The 24,776-nt window shown below is 31.4% G+C and overlaps 3 protein-coding genes and 1 long non-coding RNA gene across 4 annotated transcripts; 2 read left to right on the forward strand and 2 right to left on the reverse strand.

The window, feature by feature from the left end:
• Positions 1–155: 155 nt before the first annotated feature.
• On the forward strand, positions 156–22,389 carry LOC139428948 (uncharacterized). Its single transcript, XM_071194028.1, has 3 exons — positions 156–537; positions 6,687–6,744; positions 21,466–22,389. Exons 1-3 carry the CDS (start codon positions 358–360, stop codon positions 21,585–21,587), a joined length of 360 nt encoding a protein of 119 aa, XP_071050129.1. The 5' UTR covers positions 156–357; the 3' UTR covers positions 21,588–22,389.
• Positions 9,241–11,409, reverse strand: LOC111427119 (UDP-glucosyltransferase 2-like). The gene is made up of 3 exons (XM_071194026.1): positions 11,117–11,409; positions 9,874–10,912; positions 9,241–9,561 (listed from the first exon to the last, which is right to left on the reverse strand). Exons 1-3 carry the CDS (start codon positions 11,349–11,351, stop codon positions 9,291–9,293), a joined length of 1,545 nt encoding a protein of 514 aa, XP_071050127.1. The 5' UTR covers positions 11,352–11,409; the 3' UTR covers positions 9,241–9,290.
• Positions 12,797–14,557, reverse strand: LOC111427120 (UDP-glucosyltransferase 2-like). Its single transcript, XM_023062108.2, has 2 exons — positions 13,251–14,557; positions 12,797–13,181 (listed from the first exon to the last, which is right to left on the reverse strand). Exons 1-2 carry the CDS (start codon positions 14,525–14,527, stop codon positions 12,896–12,898), a joined length of 1,563 nt encoding a protein of 520 aa, XP_022917876.2. The 5' UTR covers positions 14,528–14,557; the 3' UTR covers positions 12,797–12,895.
• LOC111427484 (uncharacterized) lies at positions 17,313–19,268 on the forward strand. Its single transcript, XR_011639628.1, has 4 exons — positions 17,313–17,446; positions 17,499–18,922; positions 18,991–19,133; positions 19,246–19,268. It is a non-coding gene; the product is annotated as an uncharacterized lncRNA (long non-coding RNA).
• Positions 22,390–24,776: the final 2,387 nt, after the last annotated feature.

The raw sequence follows: 24,776 nt of genomic DNA on the forward strand, positions 1-24,776 counted from the left end.
GGAGACAAACTCGTATAATCATATTATTATTAACATTTATTGAACATAATTTTTATGCATTTACTTATTTTATAATTTCATGTTAATTTTTAATCTTTTTTAAATAAAATTTTTTAAAAAGGAGTTAAATTTTTTGTTAACAAATTTGTGCCGGCGCAGTATTGTGGGCGTATTCTATTCGAGCCGCGAATTTTGAGTCTTCCGGCCCAGTAGCGGGCCGAGGCGCGTGCAGGAAACTTGTAAAATAAGTTCGGAAAACTATTCTATAACGGAGAAGAAAAGTTTTCAAAGTCGCGGACGTTCCAAAATTAAAATCGATTCATTACAAACCGATTAAATTGCAAAAATAAAAATAAAATGGGAACAAACGGAATCATATTCGTCGCAACTTCTTTATCTTGTTTCGTCGCGGTTCTTGCGATTCAATGTTACAAATGCGGCGAATATAACGACGGCGTTGGGTCTATAACGCCTTGCATAAACTTCACTTATATGAAGTTGATCGATTGTCCTCAAAGAGAACACCGCTATTGTATCGTAAGTTGACAAGTTTTTATGGTTTTTATCCGGTACAAAAAAAGATATATAAAATGATTATTATGTTAAGTTTGGTTGAAATTGGAACAAAATGAAAGTTTTATATAACTTTTTTTTCGGGAAGATATAAACTTACGGGTAGCCTGTTAGCGATAGGGTGAAATTTATTTACTTCCGCGACATACGAAAATTGACCAGTAAATTTTATACGGCTCCCGTAAAAATTTACAACCTCGCACTAAAAGCAATATAATTTATGTTCTCTTTTTTCGATTATAAACCGATTTATATTAATTTATATCCTTTGACATTACCTAATTTATAAGTAAAGTATAAAAAATATTCATAAATAAACTTTTTTTATTAATTTTTTAAAATAATAGGGATACTTTAGTTATCGACGTCAACTTTAATTTTGAGTTTAGCTTCTTTGTATGAGATGAAATTTAATGTTTTTTAAACTAATCAAAGAGCTATTTGCTGTTGAGATCCATCTTGGACTATCCTTGGTAGTCTTGAGACTTCTTTACGAGCTCATCTCACAATGTCCTAACTCACTAAAATATCCCATATCTCACTGAAATCTTCACTTAAAAAGTCATTTTATCTTTATTTCTGGGTGTTAAGCGACGGTTTATATCTTAAATTGAAGTTAAAAGTCTTTACTTTCTGATGAGTTATAACAATTATGGGATTTTTTAATAAAAATTATTAAAAAGAAATATTAATGAAAAATTGACCGATGAGGTTATTTTCGTATATGTCAAAATGAAGTAAAAACTTAAAGACATCGTTGTGGCTTTAATTTGATTCGTATCGGGATGATTTATACGTTAAATTGAAGCCGAATTGTTCTATTTTACAATGAGTAAATATTATACGTATTTAAATAATGAAAATGTAGTATGATATAATTCATCATTAGACTGTTGTATACTTTTCATCGAGCTAAAACTAGAACTAAACCTAGAACTAGAAACAGTAGGACCGAAACTTTCTAGTTCAAGGTCTAGTATTAGTTCTAGTTTTACTTGTTATTCATTGCTAGATTGTTGTATATTTTTACTGAATTAAAAGGAGAACTAACTAGTTCTAATGCTAATGTTAGTTCTAGGTTTGTAAATCTTTAAAATAATTTTAAACTAATAATTTAATTTTTTAACTAAATTATAAATCTTTAAATATAGCTTCGTTTGTAGCTATATCAATTCATAAACTAAACAATCAGATGATTAATTGGTCAACTAACTAGTACCTATTTACGTATAACAAGCTACCGTATAATTAACCCGAACTTAACCCCGTTAACCATATGCAGGTCCATAATCAAGGCGCAACGATGAATATGCAGTAATAGATTTGGGTTTGATAGGAGTCCGAATCGATACGCAATTTTGCGGATGACTAATTATACCAATTATCGTATTTTGAAACTGCCAAAAAATCCCGCAATACGTTTTTAAAGAGAGTTAATTTCGTAATATTGTTTTTCTTTCTAATTTTGCATGCACTTTCTCATAATAAAACTTTCAAAAAGCTGCTTTTTTTTGGTCATTTTATCCCATTTAAGCTGGAGTACCAAAATTTGCATGCAATCCAACCGCGCCGAAACGGAATATCAAATATCCGGAAAGTAATGCACATTGTATGCATACTACGCGGAACGTGCTAACTTTGAAAGGGGATAGCAAATAATACACCGTGACAAAAAAAAAATAAAATAAAAATAAAAGAAATGATCTGATAGTCGAAAAGTTTATGTGGGTCAATTTGAATGTGACCCGAGGTGACAAGTTTCCTTAACCCAAAATTCGATTAGGATATCGACGCTCCTGGGATTTCTCAGGAAACGTTGTCGGAAGATCGAACGGTGCTCCCTAAAATTAAGCTGAAATCGGATGGTTCCGTTTTCTGTCAGGTTGTCTTCGAAAATGAATAGGAACGAGACGGGCACGTTCCAATTAAACGACATTTACAAAGATAATTTTATTAAGAACAAATCTTTATTAAGCTCTTTTATTAAAATTTGTATTAAAAAATTCCATATTAATTACGCTGATTTATAACAACAAAAATTATAATAATTATCTGTCTATATATCACACTGAGTATCTGAGACACGTTGAATATTTAATCATTCAATTATAACTCAACGTACGTAATTGTCTGTTTATTAATTCGGGGTGTTAATACGTGTGCGGTAGTCATAATGGGTTTAGAAAATGGGGTGGATAATATACGTATCTCCCTCATCCTATATATAGTTATTTTATAATTGAATTTAGGCACCCATTTATCTTCTGGATGGACATAATTTCGGAGGTATTACTGCGGTATACAAAGCCCAATAATTTAGCGACCGCCGAGAACCGGGCCGCTTCGTCCGATAGCCGACGAAATTTACTGCCATTAAGTTCAGATTTTACGATAGCGATAGAAGAGGACGTGTTTCCGTCTCCATTTAGAAACAAGAATCTAGATTGAGATTAATTTATATCCTCGATGTGGGGTCTTCATATAAATATTATTACTTAGGTTAAAGATACTTAATAAAGAGTTATATATATATTGTTGCAATTTGGTAAGACTAAAATTTGCTACAACTTTCGCTTGAATAGTTTTTTTTGTATTATACTCCACTTCTCTGGTGTTACCATTAACAAATTGCAATAAACGCCGAATTCATAAAATTTTCATATTTTCATATTTTTCTCGATATTTAACCGCTTGATAGCAAAAGTGTTACCACTACTTTTGTTCTAAGTTTTTTTGTATAACGTTGAAACGCTGGTAGATTTAATTTATTTATTTGTATTCAACTTAATAAGACGGAAATAAAGTCATACTTCCGAGAGGGCTTCCAAAACTATTCAGACACTCGAGCGATCCTTGCCACAACTGTTTACCGCCAATTTTGCAAGTTGCTTTAAATTCATTGTTTACGGATACAAATTTCTTTTATGTTCAAATAAAAAGTAGCTCACTTTCTCGTCCAAATTACGTTTTAATTAAACATCGTGACCGATGTTTAATCAAATTTCCATCTATTTTATTTTCGCCTTTAGGAGAGTAGTTTCTCGACTTGTGTTTTATTGCCGTCGGATTTATTTAATTATGAAACCCCACTGCGTTTCAAAGATAACGTAGCGTTTTTTAAAAGAATTTTTCGTTTCAATATATTTGATGAAAAAACTTTTCTCGTTAAACTCTTAAGTTTGTAACGCTAATATCTCACTCTGGTAAATCGGAATAAGTCATGTAGCAACTATCGATTTCGTAACGTTCATTAATTAATCTCTACCACCCCTTTACCAATTGTCACAGATTTGACACCTGCGCCATCGTAATCACGTCACAAATTGTGAAAATTATCCCTTTCGGGATCCAATTATTCCTCAAATCTTATTAGGTTAACATTATATTAGCTCACGAATTTATAGTGATTATCAAGTTGCTATTTTAATAAAAATGTGTGTAAGATATAAATTGTAATTCTATTTTAAATCAAATTTGTCTTCTAATGTCCAAAGTAAGTTGGGTAGACTTAAAATTTGTTAATCCATAAAGGTCCAGAAGACAAAGGAATTAGTGAGATAGGAGAACTGTGAAAGTTAAGCTTAAAGCTAAGCAAAAGCTCCAACCGTGTCCTAAACTCCAGGATACCTTTACTGTTTGTGATATAAAGGATGGTTAATACCTAAAGTAGTTCCCTTTCGAAAAAGGGATCTTCAACGTTGTATGTAGTATTGCGTTGCATATAAGAGAGAGAATTTCAATTTTAAACATGCGCTCTAACAAATGGAATTTATTTATTAAACGCGCTACGGAATTCAAACCTTCTTGGTAACATCTTGCATGTGATTGTAATTGTACCGTGTAGATTTTTATTTTTATAACTGCTAAAACAAATTTTTTGTTCTTTTTTTCAACAAGTATACATAAAAAAAAACAAAAATGTACTACGACCGTCAAAGAGCTATTACGTCTCGTCGACGTAGACAACACCATAAAAAGTTTTTTTTTTCTAGGCCGTAACTTCTTGTAAGCGTTGTGGTGTCCGGGGGCGGCTCTCAACCCCCTTTTCGTCAGGCGGTTGTTCCTCTCGATTCCTTTCCCATGCCGCCCTTTTATTACCGGTTATTTATGCGCCTGCCTCAACCGCCCCGCAGGAATCAACAAAAGGGCCTCGAAGTAAACAGAGAGAGAGAGAGAGAGAAACGAGAGAGGCCACATTTTTATTTACGACGAAACCACCGCCACCGTCTCCCCTTCTCTTGGGAACACCCCTTAGGGCTTCTTCTCTCGTTTACCGACGCAATAATAGTCGTCGTTATTTACCGATGAAAACGTAAATTTTGTGAGAAAATTGAAAAATTTAACAAGTTTCTTTATGTACCTTAAGCGTGTGCTTAGTTAATAATCTCCGAAATAAAAGATCTCAATGTTCAAGGGGGAAACGTCTTCTAGCAAGCTTCCTTTAAAAGTGATGTGATCTTCTTTCCTTCGTCTCATTTAATTACTCAAGAAGCGGGCTTCGAGGAACGCGCTCGCTTTCCCCATTTGAATCTTTTAAGGGTTTCTCTGTGAGAAATTCAATTTAAAAACTGCGGGCATTTTTTCGGCCATTCCAAAATCTTCCATTGTTAATTCATTTTTAAATAAACAACGATTTAAATACAAATTTAAGAAAATATATAAAGAATGTTACAATTGGTAAGTTTGGTTCGGAACTTTAGGTGTTCGGAGAATTGAAGTTTTTTTTTGGCAGAATTACATTTTGCGAAATAGCCACGTCGTCGACGACAACGAACGAAAAAGGAAAACCACGCGAAAAGTTTCTCCTTACTGGCTTCATGTTGAGATGTGGCCGACGGCGCTAAACCAATATTGACCTCCGGGAAAAAGTTTTCGAGATGCCATTTTTATAGTCGCGACCTTGTGATAATAGTTTGATTCCAATCTTACAAAATTTTCCTTCACAAATCGTTGTTGGGAAACTTCTGATTTCCTAAATAGATCTTCAGATGTATATTGATATTTTTAAATCTTAAATAATTTCTTTTGTCTATGTAAAACAGCAAGTTTAAGTAGAATGAGGCTTCACAATCAATAACTTCTGAGCAAGAAATCAGTGATTCATAGTTTTCCGCTGCTACTCTTCATCCTACACTGATCATGTTACGAAACTTCATTCGAATTAGAACGCTTGTGTTAACATTTTTGTTATTCATGTTCTTTGGAATCGGACCACAGATATAACATTTATGAGATAAGTTATTGTTGCATGTGGAAAATTTGGGCTTAGATACTACTTTGATAAACCAATCAAAGAACCGCCTAACCTTCTACTTGACCTATAGATAAGTGAACGTCATTATTTTGTGTGATATTGTGTAACTATCATATCATATCAGTTATAATATAATTTTATAGCGATTTTCCGACATTTCGATAAAATGACAGCTGTCACTTAACGTAACCTCAATTATCATTTGGTCAGAATATGTTACATAGCCTGGATCTAAGTCAGGTAGTATAAACAATAAATAATTCATGAAATGGGAACGACAAATATGTTTATGAAACAAGTCAAGTTTCAAATAAAAAGTGATCCTTTATATGGACTACTTTTATGTATTATCAAATTTATAAATAATTACTTATATATCCTAAAAGATATGTTTTAAGAACCAGCTGTATATAATTTTCTACCAAACAATAAGTAAGGTTATGTTTACTAATTGAACTGTCAGTCTAAAAACGTTTTAAAAATCTACGTTTTAAAAGTTATAGATCTGTTCATAAAAAGTTTCTAATAAATATTAAATTATTAAAGGAGTAATTAACGAAATAATATAATTCATATATTTATCATAATTAATACAATTAAGAAAACTGTAGTGAAGTATGCTTCATAGCGACGTAAAGTACTTAATTTCACGTTCTAGTTAAAAAGCCAACTTCTGGCGAGAGAAAACACGTCAAACAAGTTGACATTTAATGACGTTTGAACAAAAAATTGTGGTGATTTGGTGTTAAACCTAAATTTATTTTATTTCTGGAAGTGCTCTGGTCGTTTTGTACTTTTAAAATGTAACGTTCTTTTAAACACATACATTTTTTTATAAATTTCTAATTGTCTTTTTTAGAAATACCAAAGCGAAGGATCCGTTGTAAGAGATTGCGTAGGAAATTGCCAAGAAAAAGGTAAGTTTCTATTTTATAATTTCAAAATATCATTTCAAATCTGCACCTAAATAAAATCAAAAGTAAATATTTGCAATCCGCGTTAATTCGATCACGTTCGTTCGTCCGGATTTAATTTGTAGTGTATTGTGGCATGTTTGGGGTTGAAATTTGAATTTCAACGCCTCTCTTTTATAACTACTATGTATGTCCCCGTTTTGATTGCGGCTTAAATCACGAAGGTTTTCATCGGTATAAAAACGTCGTTAATTAAGGAATGAATCAAACGAAAATTGACTATAATGAGAACTACCTGAAATATAAATTGGATAGAATGCAAATTAAAACAGGATCAAAATGTTAATCAAAAAAATATTTTTATCAATACAAAATGGAAAATTGTTTATTTATTTCTAATTTTCAATCGATTTTTATTCGAGAGATAAAATTTTAATATTGCATATTATATGATTTGAATAAGGTCAACTTTTTTTTACTTTAATCGAAACGTTTTTCTTGGTAACTATCGAAATTAAATAGCAAAATGTTATTGTTAACGCTAATAATATTAAAATTAAGGCAAAAATCACATCGATCATCCAAAATTTATACCACACCATATCTACTCCATCATTTCTTAAATAACTCGCACCGTTAAATTTGATATGTTCGATCCAATACATTTCTTCATCTAAGGCTTTAAAATCTTGAAGAACTTTCGATTTTAGTTTAATCTCTTCTTTATATCTGAAATTAATTAAAAATATAACACTAGACCTAGAACTAGAAACATTTGGGTTTAGTCGTGCGTCTCCTAAGACGGTTAAACCCGAATGTTTCGAATTCTAGGTCTATTGTGAGTTCTACTTCTGGTTCAATAAAAATATACAAATCAAAAACCTTTGAAATTGAGATAAAAAAGATTAATTAAAAACTTTTTTGTGGATTCATTTTTTCTTTCTGTTTTAATTATATCGTAAGTACGTTTTGAAAGTAAGGAAATTCTTTTCAATTGGTACCTTACCTAGGATTTGTTGTAATTTCAATTAAGGCTTTATAGAAACTCCGGCGATTTAAAGTTCTGTAGTCTAAAGTAAGGGCGCATCCTGAGTGGGTCATTTGTGCGGCATTGTGTAACTGTTCTGCAAAGATTGGTAAAGCAATCATTGGAACTCCTAAATAGACCGATTCAATCGTGCTCAGCCGTCCGCAATGCGTTATGAACGCTTTAATATTTTTATGGCCAATACGGCCGTTTGTGGCATCCATTTCGCAATCATCACGTTGTCCGGCTTATCTCGAAGTTCTTCCTCGTATTTCCACAAAATCGGTTTTTTCCATAATCCAAAAGCTTCTATTATTTCTAAAAGTTTTACCGGTGGTAAATCTTTACTTTCAAAATTTGATCCTAAAGCGAAATAAATGACGTTCTCATTGTTATCCAAAAATTTTTAATATCTTTTGGTATATTTCTTTCATCATTATTTAAATGTAAATGTATCCCACCAATTCGTTTTATATTTGACGTAATTGGAACGTTTCCATTTAGAACCGGGTGTGTGTTTGTAAATATAAATGAAAAATTATAAATAAATTTTCAATTTTCGTCGAATTTGGAAAATGCTTTTTAAATAATTCATTATGCTTTGGTAAATGATCGTAATAAAAATAAAGTTCTTTCAGAATTAAGCAAATTAAGTTGTCGATTCGTTGAAAAAGTTCATTCGATTCGGAACGTTTCTGTAAAACTAGCGGGAATAATTGATGCTAAAGCAACGTTTCCGGTTATTTTATTGGTCTAAATTGAAGAAAATAACGTCGAAATTAGAACGCAATGGGCGTTGTAAAATTCACAAAATCCATGGAGGGATTCTGAGTTGAAGTGTTCTAAAAGAACGACTTCGAACGTGGCTTTCGATTTCATTAAATTTTTTACATTTTCATTTTCTAAGATATATTTTGATGATATGTAACCGAAGTGGTTGGTAATTTTAATGTTTTGAGAATATGACCAACATATAGTTTGTTAAATTGTATCCACTATTCCGTACGATATCTAAAAACAAATCAATTCATGCAAATTGGATTGTACGACTGTTTTATTATAAATTTTTTTCCTTGCCATTCAAATTAGGCATCCCCTCAACAACAATATTATGATAATTGTTAATTGGGCTTTTTTGTGGGAATGTGCTGATTACGGTTACATTATGACCTTTGGCAGCCAAACCTTTACATAGGGCTTCGCCTATCACGAAATGACTGTACGAGGGGAAATGGAACACTGCCAAAATGTTAGCTGAAAGGCACCAGTGCGAATGACAGAGAATTAAAAGCGCACAAGAGATGTACAATCTCGACATTTCGTTGCCGGTGCTTAGCGACAAATTCTTCTTTTACATTCAGAAGAAGCAATTTTATTCTTCGTCTTGACAAATTTCAAGTGAGATTACGTTCTTTTAAATTACTGATGACGTGTATTGAAACGTTTGATAAAAAACGCGGGATAAAAAGAAAGATCTTTTTTATAATTTTATTTTTTATAATATATTTTTATATCTATATTCTTAATTAAGTTTCTGTTTTTTGTTTGATGATTTTTTAGAAAACATTTTTAATATTAAATAAGCAATCAAAGTGTTTACAAAAATAATTAAAATTATTACAAATGAAATGACGTCAACCATCCAAAATTGATACCAAGGTAAATCGACTCCTGCGTTTCTCAAATATACAGCTCCTTTGTATTCGACGACGTGTTCTATCCAGTTTATGGCTTTTTCTATTTGATTTTCTTTTTGCATTATTTTTGATCTAAGTTGGGCTTCATTATAATATCTGAAAAAAGGTAACTTATTATAGAGAGTGTCTTATAAAGAATGTTTTGACATGTTAATGCGAGTAAAGTTAGTCATAGATTGAGGTAAAAATGGAAAGTAAGTTATTACTATTTAAATAAGTTGTTCAAATATTCCCAATCGTCTTCTTAATCGTTCTTAAAATGTACAAAACAACTATCTTCCATTGATCAGGAAAGAATCCATGCTTAATTCAACTTCAATCTGTCATCTCGCAATTTTATTAATAATTTTTCATATACAACAAATAAATAATAAAAATAATAAATAAAAATAATTTTTGGATACATACTTTGGGTTCTCAGTTATTTCCACTAAAGCCTTATATAATTTCCCTTTCGTTAATTCGTTAAATTTCACCCAAACAGCATATCCTAAATGAGCCATTTCCGCCGCATTATGAGCTTGTTCCGCAAACAACGAAATTCCAATCATTGGAACGCCATAATACAACGATTCCAAGGTACTCAATCGACCACAATGAGTTATAAAAGCTTTTACATTTTTATGGGCTAAGACGGCCGTTTGAGGAAACCATTTCCCAATTTTAACATGTTCCAAACCAGCCGGTAATTCGTCATCATCAAATTTCCAAAGGACCGGTTTTCCATATTTCCTCAACGCATCGAATATCGCTTCCAATTTCTCTTCCGGTATGCTTTTGCTATTAAAATTCGATCCAAACGCGAAGTAAATAACTTGATCGTGTTTATCTAAAAAATTTTGTACGTCTTGAGGTAATTTTTCGTCTTTACTTTTTTTGAAACTTTGAAGATGGATCCCACCTATTTCGACAATGTTCGGTGTTAATGGTACGGCCCCTGTTAATGCTGTTTGCGAGTTTAACAGCACCAAAGAGATATTATAAACTAATTGTGATAATGGGGGTGCATCCGGGATATGTTCATGTAAAAGTTGGTCTAATTTCGGCAAAGTATACAAATGATAATTGAGTTCTTGGTATATTAAGGTTATTAAATTGTGGAGACGTTCCAAAAATGTCATTGACGGTGAATAATAACCGGAAACGTCTGGAACGTACGAAGCCAATCCGATATTTCCAACTAAACGGTTCGTCCATATAGTTGATCCTACCGAAGAAAATGATATACAAGGTGCTTTAAAATGATAACATAAACCGTATAATGCTTCGCTGACAAATTGTTCTATGATGACGACGTCGAAGATTTCGTGGGATTTCATTAATTTTTTAACCGCATCGTGTTCGTAAACGATTTTTGACATAATATAACCCATTTCATTGGGGAAATTCGTTTTTGTTATGATATTTTCATTTTCGTAATCAATTAAATTAACTTTACTCATAAAATCTAAAAATAAAATAGATAATGTTATTTATAAATAGAATAAAACGTGATGCAATAAGTAAAAGTTATATCATTAAAAAATAAGATAAGATTTATTGACTCAGATTTTATTTGTATTAAAACATAACCTATATTTTTAGGTTTAAATTAATTTTGAAAAGAACTAACAATATTCAGTTCATAAAAGTATACAATCTTTTAATTTACCTATAATCCATTCTCTCATTCCAGTCAATTCAATATCACGATAATTTTTGATGGGTTTCTTTTGAGGGTATGTACTCAAAACAGTTACTTCATGTCCTTTTAAAGCTAATTCTTTTGCAATAGCACCACCAGCTATAAAATGACTAAACGAAGGTGTGTGTAAAACGGCTAAAATTTTATAGGAAATACAAAATTTAAAAGAACACAGTAAAAATAACACCGAAAATAACTTCATTCTTTATTAAATCGATTTACTCCAAAAACGAGTCTAAACTACACTCGATCGGTCACACTTTATCTACTTAAGCAACTCAAACGAAGGATTGTTATCGATATGAATGGATTACTATTTAAAAAAAAATATCAAAGCGAAAAAAGTTAGGTTTTTTGAATGTTAGGTGACGCTGGTGATTTTTATGGTTTGACGTGTTGTTTGGGTTGCCTACATTATATTATTTAAATTATACAGGTTAGTACAAAGGAATCATCGGATTTAACAAGGCCATAATTCGGAAAGTATGATAGATAGTTTCTATTTAATGTAGAAGTAAAATTATTCTATTTTTACTTTAAAGAAACTGTTACAATAGATAACATTTAATATCGGAAATACATCAGCGTTTTTAAGTTCAACAAAAAATGATAGGAAAAATAGAAAACACCGCGAGATATATACGTTCAGAGAGGAGATATAGCGAGAAAGTAGTTCCACTCCACTCATGACTCGCTATAAATCTAGTCCGAAGATAAGGTTTGCTGTTTTTTCGCCGATTTCAAGATTTCGTCCATATGGACTTTGCGGGACTAGAAACGATTTGTTGGAAGATTCGTTCGATTAATTTAATGTTTTTTTTTGATATTTTTTTAACTAAATATAAAAAGAATCCAAAGAAGTTACTATTCATTAATTAAATATAAAATTATAGTTTATAATAACAATTTTTGGAAATATAACCCCTTCTTGGTCGAATTTTCCATTCTCTTGGAATATCTTTGCTCTAGTTATTCACGTCACACCGTCTCTTTATACCCGAAAAATAAGAAAACTGAGACGGATAGCAGAGATATAGGACGAGTTCCATTTCGAAACGGTCGGTTGTGTGGTAAGAATTTTAATTCGGTACAAAAACAACTCTAGATTGGAGGATTTCCCATCAATTGCTTTTGTACTGTGGTTACTCGTTCTATTTATTTCGGTTCGTTGTGTATCTTTCTTTATGTTGAGATTAAAATATAGTTTTAGATATTTCACATAGATAACATATCTGGATTAACAAGCAAAAGGATTGCAAACCTTTCCGTTTATCTTACAAAACCTTGACTTCATTTTCAAATCTGCATTGCTTGCTTGCAGAAGATGTTGAATTTTTGACAATTTAGTTTCTTCCAACTTTATGTTTATTTATTATCAAAGCTTTTTTGATTTAATTTTTAAACAAGTTAAAGCCGGTCATTAATGTTTAAACATTATCACTCAATATACAACCTCAATATCACTCAAACCTAAGTATCCTGAAGATAAAAATGACAATGTAATCAATTACTATGCCCCTACATCAGCAAGAATATTGGCTAAGCAAAAGTATCCCGATGACTTAGCTCAAAGGAGTTAGCATATATCTATCACCCTACTTTGAGAAGAATTGTATTGACCCCAATGAGACAAGGCTTAAAAGGGTATTTCAAAGAGTGGTTTATATTTCTAATTTTAAATAATATTAACTACATAAAATAAACGTTTCCATTAAAATAGTTACTAATTTTATAAACAAGAAACTTTTAACTTCTTTTTTTGGATTTAGATACATTTTTAGAACTTTTTGATTTACTACCAAAACATTTTAAAATTAAATAAGCTCCGAAAGCGTTGATACCCAAGAAAGAAACGATTAAAACTGCGACAACATCGACCATCCAAAATTGGTACCATGGCAAATCGACGCCAGCATTCTTTAAATAAGAAGCTCCTTTAAATTCTAAAACATGTTCGATCCAGTAGACGGCTTCATCCATTCCGTTACGTTTTCTTATTGCTTTCGAGCGCATCTGTGCTTCTTTCGTGTATCTAAAAACATTATTAATGAATCAAACCTTGCTCTTAAAATACACTTTTGGCAATAAATTTATAACTTACTTTGTATTTGAGGTTATTTCAACAAGCGCTTTATATAATTTTTCCGCTTTGAGCGTTTTAAACTCAACCGGAACCGCGAAACCATAATGAACCATTTCTGCAGCGTTATGAGCTTGTTCTGCAAAAAGTGGAATTGCAATCATAGGAACACCATAATACAACGATTCCAAAGAACTCAATCGCCCACAATGAGTTATAAAACCAACAACATTTTTATGAGCTAACACCGCCGTTTGAGGAAACCACTTAGCTATTTTAACATTATCAAGTTTTTCGGGTAATTCGTCCTCAAATTTCCACAAAACAGGTTTACCCCATTTTTTCAATCCATTTATTATTTCGTTTAAAGTTTCTTTGGGAATATCTTTACTTTGAGCGTTCGAACCCAAAGCGAAATAAATTACTTCTTTATTATTATCTAAAAACTTTTGAATATCATCCGGTAATGTGACATTTTTCAATCCCTCAACGTGAATTCCGCCGACTTCCTTTACGTTTGGCGTTATTATTTGCGGAGATCCTAATGCAGGATGAGAATTTACAAGAAGTAATGAAACGTTAGTAATTAAATTGTAAATGTGTGGTGCGTTTGGAATATGTTCTTGAACGATCGCGTTGTGTTTTGGTATATAAAACGTGTGATACACGATTTCTTCGTAAACGTAAAGTGCCAAATTGTGCATTCGTTGAAAGAAGGTCATTTTTGGTGAATAGGTAGTCGTCATCTGTGGAACATACGATGCTAATCCCACATTTCCGGTTAATCGATTCGACCAAATCGTTGTGGCAACCGCACTTACCGCTACACAGGGTACTTTAAGATGATAACATAACCCATAAACAGCTTCATTGAAGAAATGTTCTACAATTATTAAATCAAATTTTTCGTTAAATTTCATAATTTTTTGTATTCTTTCGTGTTCATAAAAATTTTTCGTCATTGTATAACCAAAGCTATACGTTGTTAGTGTTGAAATGAATTCGTTTATGTTTAAATAATCGAAAAAATTAAAATCTTTCATTTCCTCATCAAATTGTTCTTTGAACCCATTTAATTTAATAACATTAAGATTTTCGATGGTTTTCTTTGGTTCATAAGCGGTTATCAACGTTACTTGATGACCTCTTCTTGCTAATTCCTCACTTAGAGTTTCTCCGATTATTACATGGCTGTAAGAAGGTGCTGGGAATAGTGATAAAATTTTAGCTGATTCACTTGCACTTAGAAGTACAGAAAAATATATCGAGACTATCGTTATAGTTGTTAAAGTTTTCATGTTGCACGGTTAAAGGTTTTAAAGATACTAAGATAGCTTCAATCTATTCGTTTTCGTTAACTGATCGGTTTTATCTTAATTTTTTTTATCTTTATACATGTGACCTTGATTACATTAAATATCCTAACTGTCTAAATGGAAGATTACTCAACAATTAATTGTTTGCATTGATTTTATCATTGGGATATCTACATAGCGTTAATAAATTTTGTATCGTATCTTTAATTTAATGGAAATTTGTATTGGAATTTTATTTTTAAAGAAAATTCGATCCCATTGAAACCAGCGCTGCGCTGGGTATATTTTTTGCGCCGGTCAGTTTGATAAATTTATAATTACCATTTAGTTTAAGAGGAAAATTTTTTTTAAACGCACTTATTGCAGGTAGATCGTAACCTTTACTTACTAAATCATCAAGTTCCAAAATGTAATAAATCCAAATTCGGCGCAGTCAGTTATTTTTATGAAGTGAACGTTTTATCTCAAGTTTCATCATTATTTTTAATGGTTTTATTTTGAAACGTATGTGTTATGCTTGTCATACATGATTTGATAAATCTTAAATAACGATTATAAATATTGTTGACTAATGCATAGTCTCATGATTATATAAAATTGCGGATATAATAATTTTAATTGTTTTGAATAAAAGTTAACTTCGTTGACCTGCTTATGGATCGATTCAAATCAGTGGCGGAACTTTTCTAAAAAATGTAGTAATACAATTTCAAATTTTTGGAATATGTGAGTTATTTCCACCCAAAAGTATATTTAAAAGATAGATACATAGGTAGAGAAGGGGTTGGGTTGAGTATTGGGTATTCAGAATGAAGATTCTTGCCTAAAAATTGTTTTTTTTTGCCACCCGTTTTGGTCGTTTGGACATCTCTTCTTATGATAGACTTTATATCTTGACCAAGATATATAAGGAACGATTTTACCTTAAATCGTCGAGGTCGCTTACGGGCAAGGAGAAAGAGTTAGATCCTCCAAAGTTGACGATTTCATGTTGATATATCAAAAACAGCGCCTCGGCTATTTGAGACGTAATCGTTCCTTAAACCAACTCCAACCCAACCTGAAATCAACATCAATCCCAAGAAAACCAACCTCAAATTAAGTTCAAAATAATTATTCGTGAAATATTTACTTTTTATCGGGTTAAATCAAATTCGCGAATAAACAGATTTTCTTATATAAGTTTGAGAAACAAATAAACAAATGGAATATGATTATATGGAAATATGAAATATGGAAAGAATAAAAAAGACAAGGGATTGAGCATATTTGTATTTTAAAAGGTCTGGGATGTATAGTAGCTGTCACACGAAGAAAATGTATATGGTGCTTGTTCTTTCATCTTGTTTATCGCGCGTTGGAAAAACTGGTGATTTAAATATGTCGCGTCGAGTAGATTTCGGTCGGACGAACGCGAAAATTGTCTTTTAAAATCGTTTTAGTGCCAGCACCGAAACGGTTTCGACGGTTTCGCGAGTCATCCCCAAGGCGAGCCCCCTAAATACCTTTTGTTTGTACTTTACCAAGTTAAATTGAGTTCCGGATGCATATCAAGTTCGCAGTTAGCCCTCAATTATGTTCTTATCGTTGTAATAGTTAAGCCTTCTTAACTAATTTTACAATTAATAAATAATATTATAATGAAAAGAGTGTTAATCACCACAAAAAAGTTCCGGTTGCTTTGTTTCAAGTTTTACAATTAGTTATGTTCCGGACACGGTGTGGTGGAAAGAAAAGATATAGACGCTGATGTCTTTCAAAGTTTGGGGGAGCATAATGACAACAGAGAAGTTTGAAATTAAAATTTTACGTCTCACAACCCAGCAGTTTTTTATCTTTATCATTTCTTTATAACAAAAAGATTTAGTCTTCATCATCTCCATTTAATCATCCACGTATAGTTAAATATCCTCCAAGGTAGCTAATTTAAAAAGTTACTTTTTAATTATAATTCACAACTTTTAGCTTCAATATATTATACTTCAATACAATCAAAAATAAACTTGAAAAAAAGATATTTACGATTCAATTTCCCTCAAACGATCGAAGATTACCGTTAAACTCGAAAGGAGGATTCAAGATACTTTATTGAACTATTTACCACACAACCCCCTATTTCCGTTGACGTTCCTCGTTCTAAATGCAAACCAAGGCGTGACTACTACAAGAATTATAGTCCCCCTTCAAACTTCATAAGCTTCAAGTTTCAATATAAATCCAGCTCACGCATATTAATGTGAACAGCTCTTCATTTTATACGTAACCTATAAAACAAGCGTAAACACTATTAAACCTATGTTTCGCTTTGATGTATTTCCAACTGAATTGAACTGAATACTTTCAACGGTTTGCGTCAAATAAATTCGAATCAAAAAAGGAAAACTTTTTGAAAGAACAAAGCGGATTAGGTTTGTTAATCTTTCAAAGTACACTGTGAAGTCGTTTCTAGTTTTGGACGTGTGCTGAGTAGATTCTCGGAAACAATTCGGTTTCGGATGGCAAACGATCGGATGGAAGCGAACGTTTACTTTTCGATTCTGTGTGGTGTATGTGAAATTTGGATGTGAATTACATGACCTAGATTTAAGTTTTATACTTGATTTTTCTACTTGCAAAGAAAACTTTTAGTGAATTTCAAAAAATTATTTTGTTACATAAAATCTTTAAATCAAATAAAAATCATTATTTATTATTGTTTAAAATCATAGGGGATTTAAAAGTCACCAGATTGAAGTTGGCAACAAATATCATTTGACATTTCTTAAACGTCAATTATACTTCATCAATCTTTAATTTATAAAATCGATTAAATTTAATGGATTAAATACAAGAATATATAAAAAAATCTTTTTTTAGTTGTCGTAAAGAATTATTCTGCGAAATATAATAAGACAAATGAAGGTAGAAGATGAGAATAATAATTTTTCTTTGTTTGAAAGTCGTTTCATTGTAGTTCTAAATTTGCAACGTGAAAGAGAATGCAGAGACTGTGTTTTGCTCTTTAGAAAGGGATGGGTTCATTAATAAACACTGCTAACCGCCACCAACATAGTTGATTTCCCTAGAGACTGTCTTCCCCATTCTCGTTCCATGACCCTCTCCACTAACACAAATGACCCAGTAATCTCAAACATACAAATTGCGTTTGTTATGTAATTTGATAATTAAATCCTTTTTTTTTGAGCTGGAAGTAAAAAAGAATACCGTTTAAAGAAAAACCGTGTTAAAAAAGACTGACTTTGAGTAATTGCTACGGCAATTACCGAATGACATTGATCCCCCCATATAGAATTGAATGGGGGATTAACGAAAATCCATTCGATCGCGCCCCCTTTGCAAATTGTAACGTGGATCGGTTACGGTTGGTGCGATTTTTTTATTTACCTGACATTGAATCTTGATTGGAAGTTGATCAAACCAGCAATCAACAAAATCCATCAAGTAAATATAAAAGATAACCACCATCTATCGAAATTTCTATAGAGAATGAAGTTTCTTCATGGTGTTTTATACTTCCAATAAATTTCATGGTTGTTATACATAATAGATAAAAGCAAGCGAAATGGCACTACACATCAAGTTTCACATACGTGGATATACGTGATATGTAGCTTCCGGAATTGATAAGCCCAACAACCAAAACTGAAACACAATCGAAACAACCATTTCAGTTTACGATAGTTTATTCAAAAACGAACAAAAACCAAGCTGACGATAAAACTTTTGAACGTTCAAAATATTATACGAATATATTTTGCTCACTTTTGCGGAATAATAAGTTTTGTTTTTAGTGGGACAGAGGTGGAGGACGTTGTTTTCTTGTGCGCAGCTAGCATAAATCGGAAGCGCTACGTGGTCGTTATTTATGTGTCGGGAACACGTGTGGGACTGAAAGTGTTTTCAAGAGGCGGTAATATACGGGGTTGAATTGGAATTTTCGTTTTTAATTTCTTTTTTTTTGGGAGCTATTAAAAAAAATAAGTGGCGCTTGACGTTCCCACAAAAATGCGATGGAATGAAAGAAAATTGTACGTGTCACCCGAAAAACGTATTTGGAGTTACGCCAAGACAAGATCTCCACAGCAATTTCAACAACGTTGAAACAAAATCATTTTGTCATCAAGAAACCTTAAAAAGAACAATTAAAAATAAATAATGTTTTTTTTTGTTAGTATTCTTTAACCCGTGTTAAGGCCTACTTCATCCAGATATTCAGGAGCCTTCAATATCTTGTGTTCTTCAAAATCTCCATGGAACCTTACCAAATCCTTCAAATTCAACTCATCCAGTTTCGGTATTAAGAGCTCGTTCTCTCTACATGGCTACCGCGTTTCCAGTTTCAAAAAAGTATGGCTCAATCACATATTCTGCATACTGGTAACTTTTTGCTGGTTGCCCTAAACCGAATATTTTATTTGTCTACATATCTTTCTGGTTAAATCTAGACTTAATCGAGAAAAACAGCTACGCTGATGTGGCCAGATACAAAGAATGAATGGTCAGGTTAGGTCTAAAAAGTTTTGAAACTCAGAGTGCAGGAGAGAAGAAGACGGGGATGACCGTAATAGAGATGGGGCGAAGTCATGAGGTAAGCGTTGGAGATGAGAGGAACAAATTGGACGAAAGATAGAATATTGGCGAGAAAGCATCTGAATGTTGTAGGGAAATATCTTTAAATATAAAGTCAAAATTCTTTGAAGGGACCGCCGAGAAATCTACAATTCAATACTGTTCCTCACAACTTGGATGTTCGACGCCGTCCAGGAGGTTTCCGATCTCGGGTCTCAATGTCTTCAAATCGAATTTTTTGAGAAGTAGGCATCTAGAAGAAACTTTTTAAGCCACCTACAAGAATGATGAAACATATATGAAACATAGCTATAAGGTATAAATTGGGTTGGGTTAAATCTGTACTAAACTTTAACGAGAAAAAACAGCTTAGCTAAACATTCAAAAAAATCTTGATATGTTTTGTAAATTTTACCAATATTTTTATTGACATTTAAGGTGGTTTGCACACGGAGCTACTGAAAAGACACTGAACAAACTATAGGTTTTGATCGCTGATGAGTAGCTTCGTGTGTGGAGTCTGATCACTAATGACTCAATAACTGGTTAGTGACCCAAGTTACGAACAAGTTTATTTCCTTTTTAGTAGCTCCGTGTGCAGAGCGCCTACCTGTCAGTGTTTTTAAGCACATATCTTATTAATAATTTGAGTGTTTTGAGTTCGAAAAAATTCGATTAAAAACCATTTATCACAGAAGATTAGAGGATTAAAAGAATATATTTTCCCGTATTTCCACCTATAAAAGAAAGGTTATCAATACGATTTTACTACCAATTCGCTCATAAAACGTAATCCCTTTCTATATTACGCTGATTTTATGCTTTGTACAGCCCGAATCAAGAGAAATAAGATCCTTTCTATTGATCGTCGAAATTTAACGATCATTTTTATACTCTAGCAACTTTTAATTTTTTTAAAGAGGTTTCTCGAGAATGTAAATACCTCCTTCCGGTCCATTTAGTAAAACGAATTCGACGAACCCCAAAACGCTGCGAGTGAGTAAAAAAAGTTTTTATCTAAAAGCGAACAGTTAGAAATGTGCCGACAAAACGGGAAATTGAAAGGCTTTCTACTATCCACGCCAAACGGACAATGACAAATGGATGGTTGTTTTTTTATTTTTCCTTCTCCTCGTTATATCTTGGTGTTAAGGGTTGAGGTTTAATCCTATTATTTATTTAAAAATTAAAAAGAAAAATAAAATCAGATTATATTTCATTTTTGTAGGAACATGTAGGAATTTGTTACGGCCCGTAATCACACCATGAAATGAAGCGTTCGATTTTAACAACCATGTCCGTTTTATGTTCAAAAATACGAATCTCGTTATTTCTTTCAAAGGATTCCTTTATGAAAAATTTCTTCGTCATCATAAATTTTTGAAGTATGTACCATTTATTTAATGTTACATTAATGCAAAAAATTGGTTCTACGAAAATTTTTATTAAGCTTATCTACAACAAAGAATTTATTTGATACAATTAAAACTTAAATAAACCTTCAACGATTAATTTAACACCATTAATTTCTTTTTCTTTCGTCTTGTTCACCCGGAAAATGTAATTTTCCACTTTAGTTCACGCGAACCACAATCATTTTAACGACTTTCCTTTTCTCTACATTTCCGGATACCGTCTTCGAACTGGGTTAGAATAGTCTTAAGACCTATTGTTGAACCAAACATCGATCGATCTATCATTATTATTCAAGTTGAATAATCTTAATACATAATTCCTTAAAGAAATTTAAAACGAATTTATAACGAAAGAGAAATATGTCTGCGTATAAATATCCGGCTGAAATATCGAATTTGAAGCTGATATGAACGCCGGATGGATTTCCATAATGCCCTGAGAACTGACCAGGTGTAGATATCTATCTTGTAAACTGATTTCCTACGCTCAAAGCTGAATAGTGAATGGGGATTTCAACAGAATCGATATTTTGTGAGGTAATTAATGAAACATTAAAAAAGTTTGTCGGCGATGAAAGTTCTTTGAGGCGTGGACTTAAAACTTAAAAGTTTCATGATAAATGGTGTTAAAATTAAAAGCTGATCAATTTTCAACTAAAATAAAAGATTTGATAAAATTGTAATTACAAGAAGTAATTAAGAACATATTTATAAATCCTTGGTATTATCTCGATTTACCTTTAGAAAACTTTTAAATATCCATTAATATTTATAATTATTTTTTAAATTAACATAGGGGATTTAAAAGTTACCAGATTTAAGTTGGTGACAAATATAGTATGACATTTAAACGTCAATTAAACGCCAACCCAGTTATTTTTAAATTTAATTTAAATTAAACTTAATTTATAAGTAATAAAATAATTTTTGTTTTAGAAACATGGGGAACACGAACGTTATGCTGCACAGAAAATGGATGTAATTCGTCTGAGCCGTTACAATTTTCCTTGATCAACATTTCCCTGGCTCTGGTTGTCGCCTTTGTGATGACTCACTGAAATATGCAGAATGAGAAGAAGAAAATTTTATAATTGATCCCGTCAAGATAGAGACGCAATCCAAATTGAGATTAACTATGTAAAAGATTAGAGATGGGATCCTAAAGACAAATATTCTAAAAAAAATCGCTCGTTTTCGATTTAGAAAAAAAAACAAAAATCTTTACACACGCAAAAATTAAAACACACTACATAATAATACACTTTTAGTCTTCCTCAACTTAATATAAAAATTACCCTTTTTTCCCCTAAATTTCCATAAAGAACCAGTGTATATAGATTTTAAGAAGTTAAGCGAGTAATTATTAGGTTAAGAGATTAAAAAGTAAAAGAAGCTTTTAGTTAATGAAATTTAATTAAAGAACTATAAAATAAAAATATGATCGAGAACTTACTGAATATTCTAAACCAAAGTTACTATTCTAATCGCAATAAATAAGAAAAAATCGTTTAAAAAATTAGTTTATTCTAAAACGTTTTAATTAACACCTGTTTCTTCTTCTATTTTGCGCTTGTATAAAAGAAGCAAATAGGTACCGAGCAAAAAACTCATTAATTTCGAAGCCGTAGGAGTAATAAATTTCCCAGAATTCATATGAAATCGTCGCATAAAAAAAATTGTGTCCTTTTCCATACTTTTCGTATTTTAAAAGCACTAATTAACCACATTCAAAGAATATTAAAACTGACGTATGAGCTTGGGTTTTTATTTGCCATTTATTTACCTAGAAAAGGTGTTTTATTCTATTTAATTACTTTGTAGCACATTTTTGCAATAAATATGTACTTCGTTAAAATCGTATTTATCTAAAAATTTATTAGTATTTTAACCTCATCCATTTAGTTACTGAAAATGTTACTAAAAATCAGGAAAACAACATAAATTTTATAAGGATCCTAGATAATACCAACAGAAACCCTAAAAAATTTACATTGACAAGTATTATAGAAAAAAAAACGAACTTATAACTTAATTTATTATGATATATTGATTTATTCACGAAATAAGATTAAATCGAATCCGTGATGGTTAAAATAAGAATTTATAATAATTTTTTATATATTCCAAAGCAAATTAAATTATTTCATTTAACAAATATTTAAATTTTTTAAGTCATTATCAAAACATCGCCATCTATCGATTTTAAATACAACCTAAGGTTACTTATTAATTTCTTATTTTTGGCTTAAATTTTTATTAATTTATTAACGAAAATAAAGAAATATGATTTATTTGCGATTAAAATAAGATTACTTTTAATTTTCATTTATTTAAAAAGGAATTAAAATAATAAAACTAACTAAACTTTGTATAGCTAACTTCATTACGCTCTGCTATTGTTCTGTAATACCTGTCAAATCGTTGGAAAGTTGGTAAGATTAATCGCAAATTCTATCGTATTGAAATCAAATTTTAGTAACAGTGACGTTTGAACTTTAAATACGAACGTTTTTGCAGTAAATTCGCACTTTGTTAAAATCATTTTTCAAAAATTTATATCGGATTTTTAAGTCAGTATCAAAACATCGCCATCTATCGATTTTAGTTGCAACCTAAGATTTCTTATTAATTTCTTATTTTTGGCTTATATTTTTATGATTTTATTAATGAAAATAGGTAAATTTGATATATTTGAGATTAAAATAAGATTACTTTTTAATTTTCGTTTATTTAAAAAGGAATTAAAATAATAAAACTAACTACACCTCGTATAGCTAACTTCATGATACACTTTTATTTTTCTTTAACACCTCTCAAATCGTTGAAAAGTTGGTAAATGTAATCAGACTTTAAATACAAACTTTATATATTCGATTCTTAACCTCAATTATTTAGTTACCGAAAACGTTACTAGAAATTAGAAAATGACTTAAATTTTATAGGGACCCTAGGTAAAACCAACAAAATCCCTAAAAATTAGACCTTGACAGGCATCACATAATTTGACAGATTTTGACAGTTCGGTAAAAATCGGGTAAATTTCTTTTAAATCGCGCTTGTGAAAGTTAATCATAACTTTTAAATGAATGAAAGTGAATTATTCCAATTAGTTTATCTGTTTATTGGTAAGATCTACTATATTTATTGATTCCTGGAAACACTTCTTTATAACAATGCTTAAATCAGATTTAAATTTAGAATATGGCACTTTTAAACTTTGAATATGATGAACCAAAGTGAAAAAATTAAGAGTTTAACTTGTTACTTTATAGTAAATGACACAGGTTAAAAATTTACTTTTTGCTTTTAACCCCTACACATATTATGTATATTATTATTATTCAATATGGAAATTATTGTTCTGTGCCTAACTCCGATTAATCATTATCTCTCTGACGTTGTATACACACCAACACAGAGAGTCATGGTGGTAATGCTAAAACATAGAAATCCCATTAGCTATTCAGTCAACTGTCCGGCGCATCGTGACGTGGGCATACATCTGCATTGAAAATTTTACACCGTTATCTAAAAGCTTTCGTCCTCTCCCAAAAAAAATTTCACCTATTATTCGTTCAAACAAAATAAAAATAAACGCAAAAGTTTTATTACAACACCAACTCGTCTCTATTACATAGGTACAATTTATGTAAAAATTTTGTTATAAATTTTTTCGTTATAGAAAAATAAACCACTAAAAATATACGTATTTATTATTTTACATCAATAAACATAAAAAAAACTGTTCATGATTGCTTTTAGAATCTATACGCTTTGATGTACACATTAAAATATCACATTGCATATTGATTCTTGAACCAATTTTCGAATGACACTTCCCAAAAAATCACAAAAGGTGCTTAAAGTTCGAAGTCACGTACTATAGAAGGGCTCGGATTACAAAAAAAGTCACGTCAAGTGGCCATTATGGGCAGATATGCGCATTTGTGAACGCTCGAACGGTGGCAATCTGCGATGATATATCGTTCCCTGTCACTAATTCGTTTGGAAAAGGGCCGCTGTCGTTCGTTCGCGATCCGTCGCACCGCCAAAATCACTTCCCATAAATCAATCGAAATATTTTCCTCGTTTTCCACTCCTTTTAATTATAATTAATAACTATCGTTTGTCAAAAACAAATTTTGATCACCATCGTGATGATCACCTCTTTCAAAGAGTTTTCTTTAAAGTGGTATATTTGGAACGTACGCGTTATATAAACCGCGACCCTTTTAAATAATCGATAA

Source organism: Onthophagus taurus, chromosome 2, assembly GCF_036711975.1.
Source record: "Onthophagus taurus isolate NC chromosome 2, IU_Otau_3.0, whole genome shotgun sequence".
NCBI classification, from domain to species: domain Eukaryota; kingdom Metazoa; phylum Arthropoda; class Insecta; order Coleoptera; family Scarabaeidae; genus Onthophagus; species Onthophagus taurus.

Bases quoted from the DNA above. Each gene is read 5' to 3' on its own strand.
- LOC139428948 (XM_071194028.1), top strand. From the start codon at position 358: ATGGGAACAAACGGAATCATATTCGTCGCAACTTCTTTATCTTGTTTC. The intron at 538-6,686 runs GTAAGTTGACAA...TGTCTTTTTTAG, and splicing joins GAGAACACCGCTATTGTATC to AAATACCAAAGCGAAGGATC. The intron at 6,745-21,465 runs GTAAGTTTCTAT...TTTTTGTTTTAG, and splicing joins AGGAAATTGCCAAGAAAAAG to AAACATGGGGAACACGAACG.
- LOC111427119 (XM_071194026.1), bottom strand. From the start codon at position 11,351: ATGAAGTTATTTTCGGTGTTATTTTTACTGTGTTCTTTTAAATTTTGT. The intron at 10,913-11,116 runs GTAAATTAAAAG...TTTTATTTTTAG, and splicing joins AATGAGAGAATGGATTATAG to ATTTTATGAGTAAAGTTAAT. The intron at 9,562-9,873 runs GTATGTATCCAA...ACCTTTTTTCAG, and splicing joins GAAATAACTGAGAACCCAAA to ATATTATAATGAAGCCCAAC.
- LOC111427120 (XM_023062108.2), bottom strand. From the start codon at position 14,527: ATGAAAACTTTAACAACTATAACGATAGTCTCGATATATTTTTCTGTA. The intron at 13,182-13,250 runs GTAAGTTATAAA...TAATGTTTTTAG, and splicing joins GAAATAACCTCAAATACAAA to ATACACGAAAGAAGCACAGA.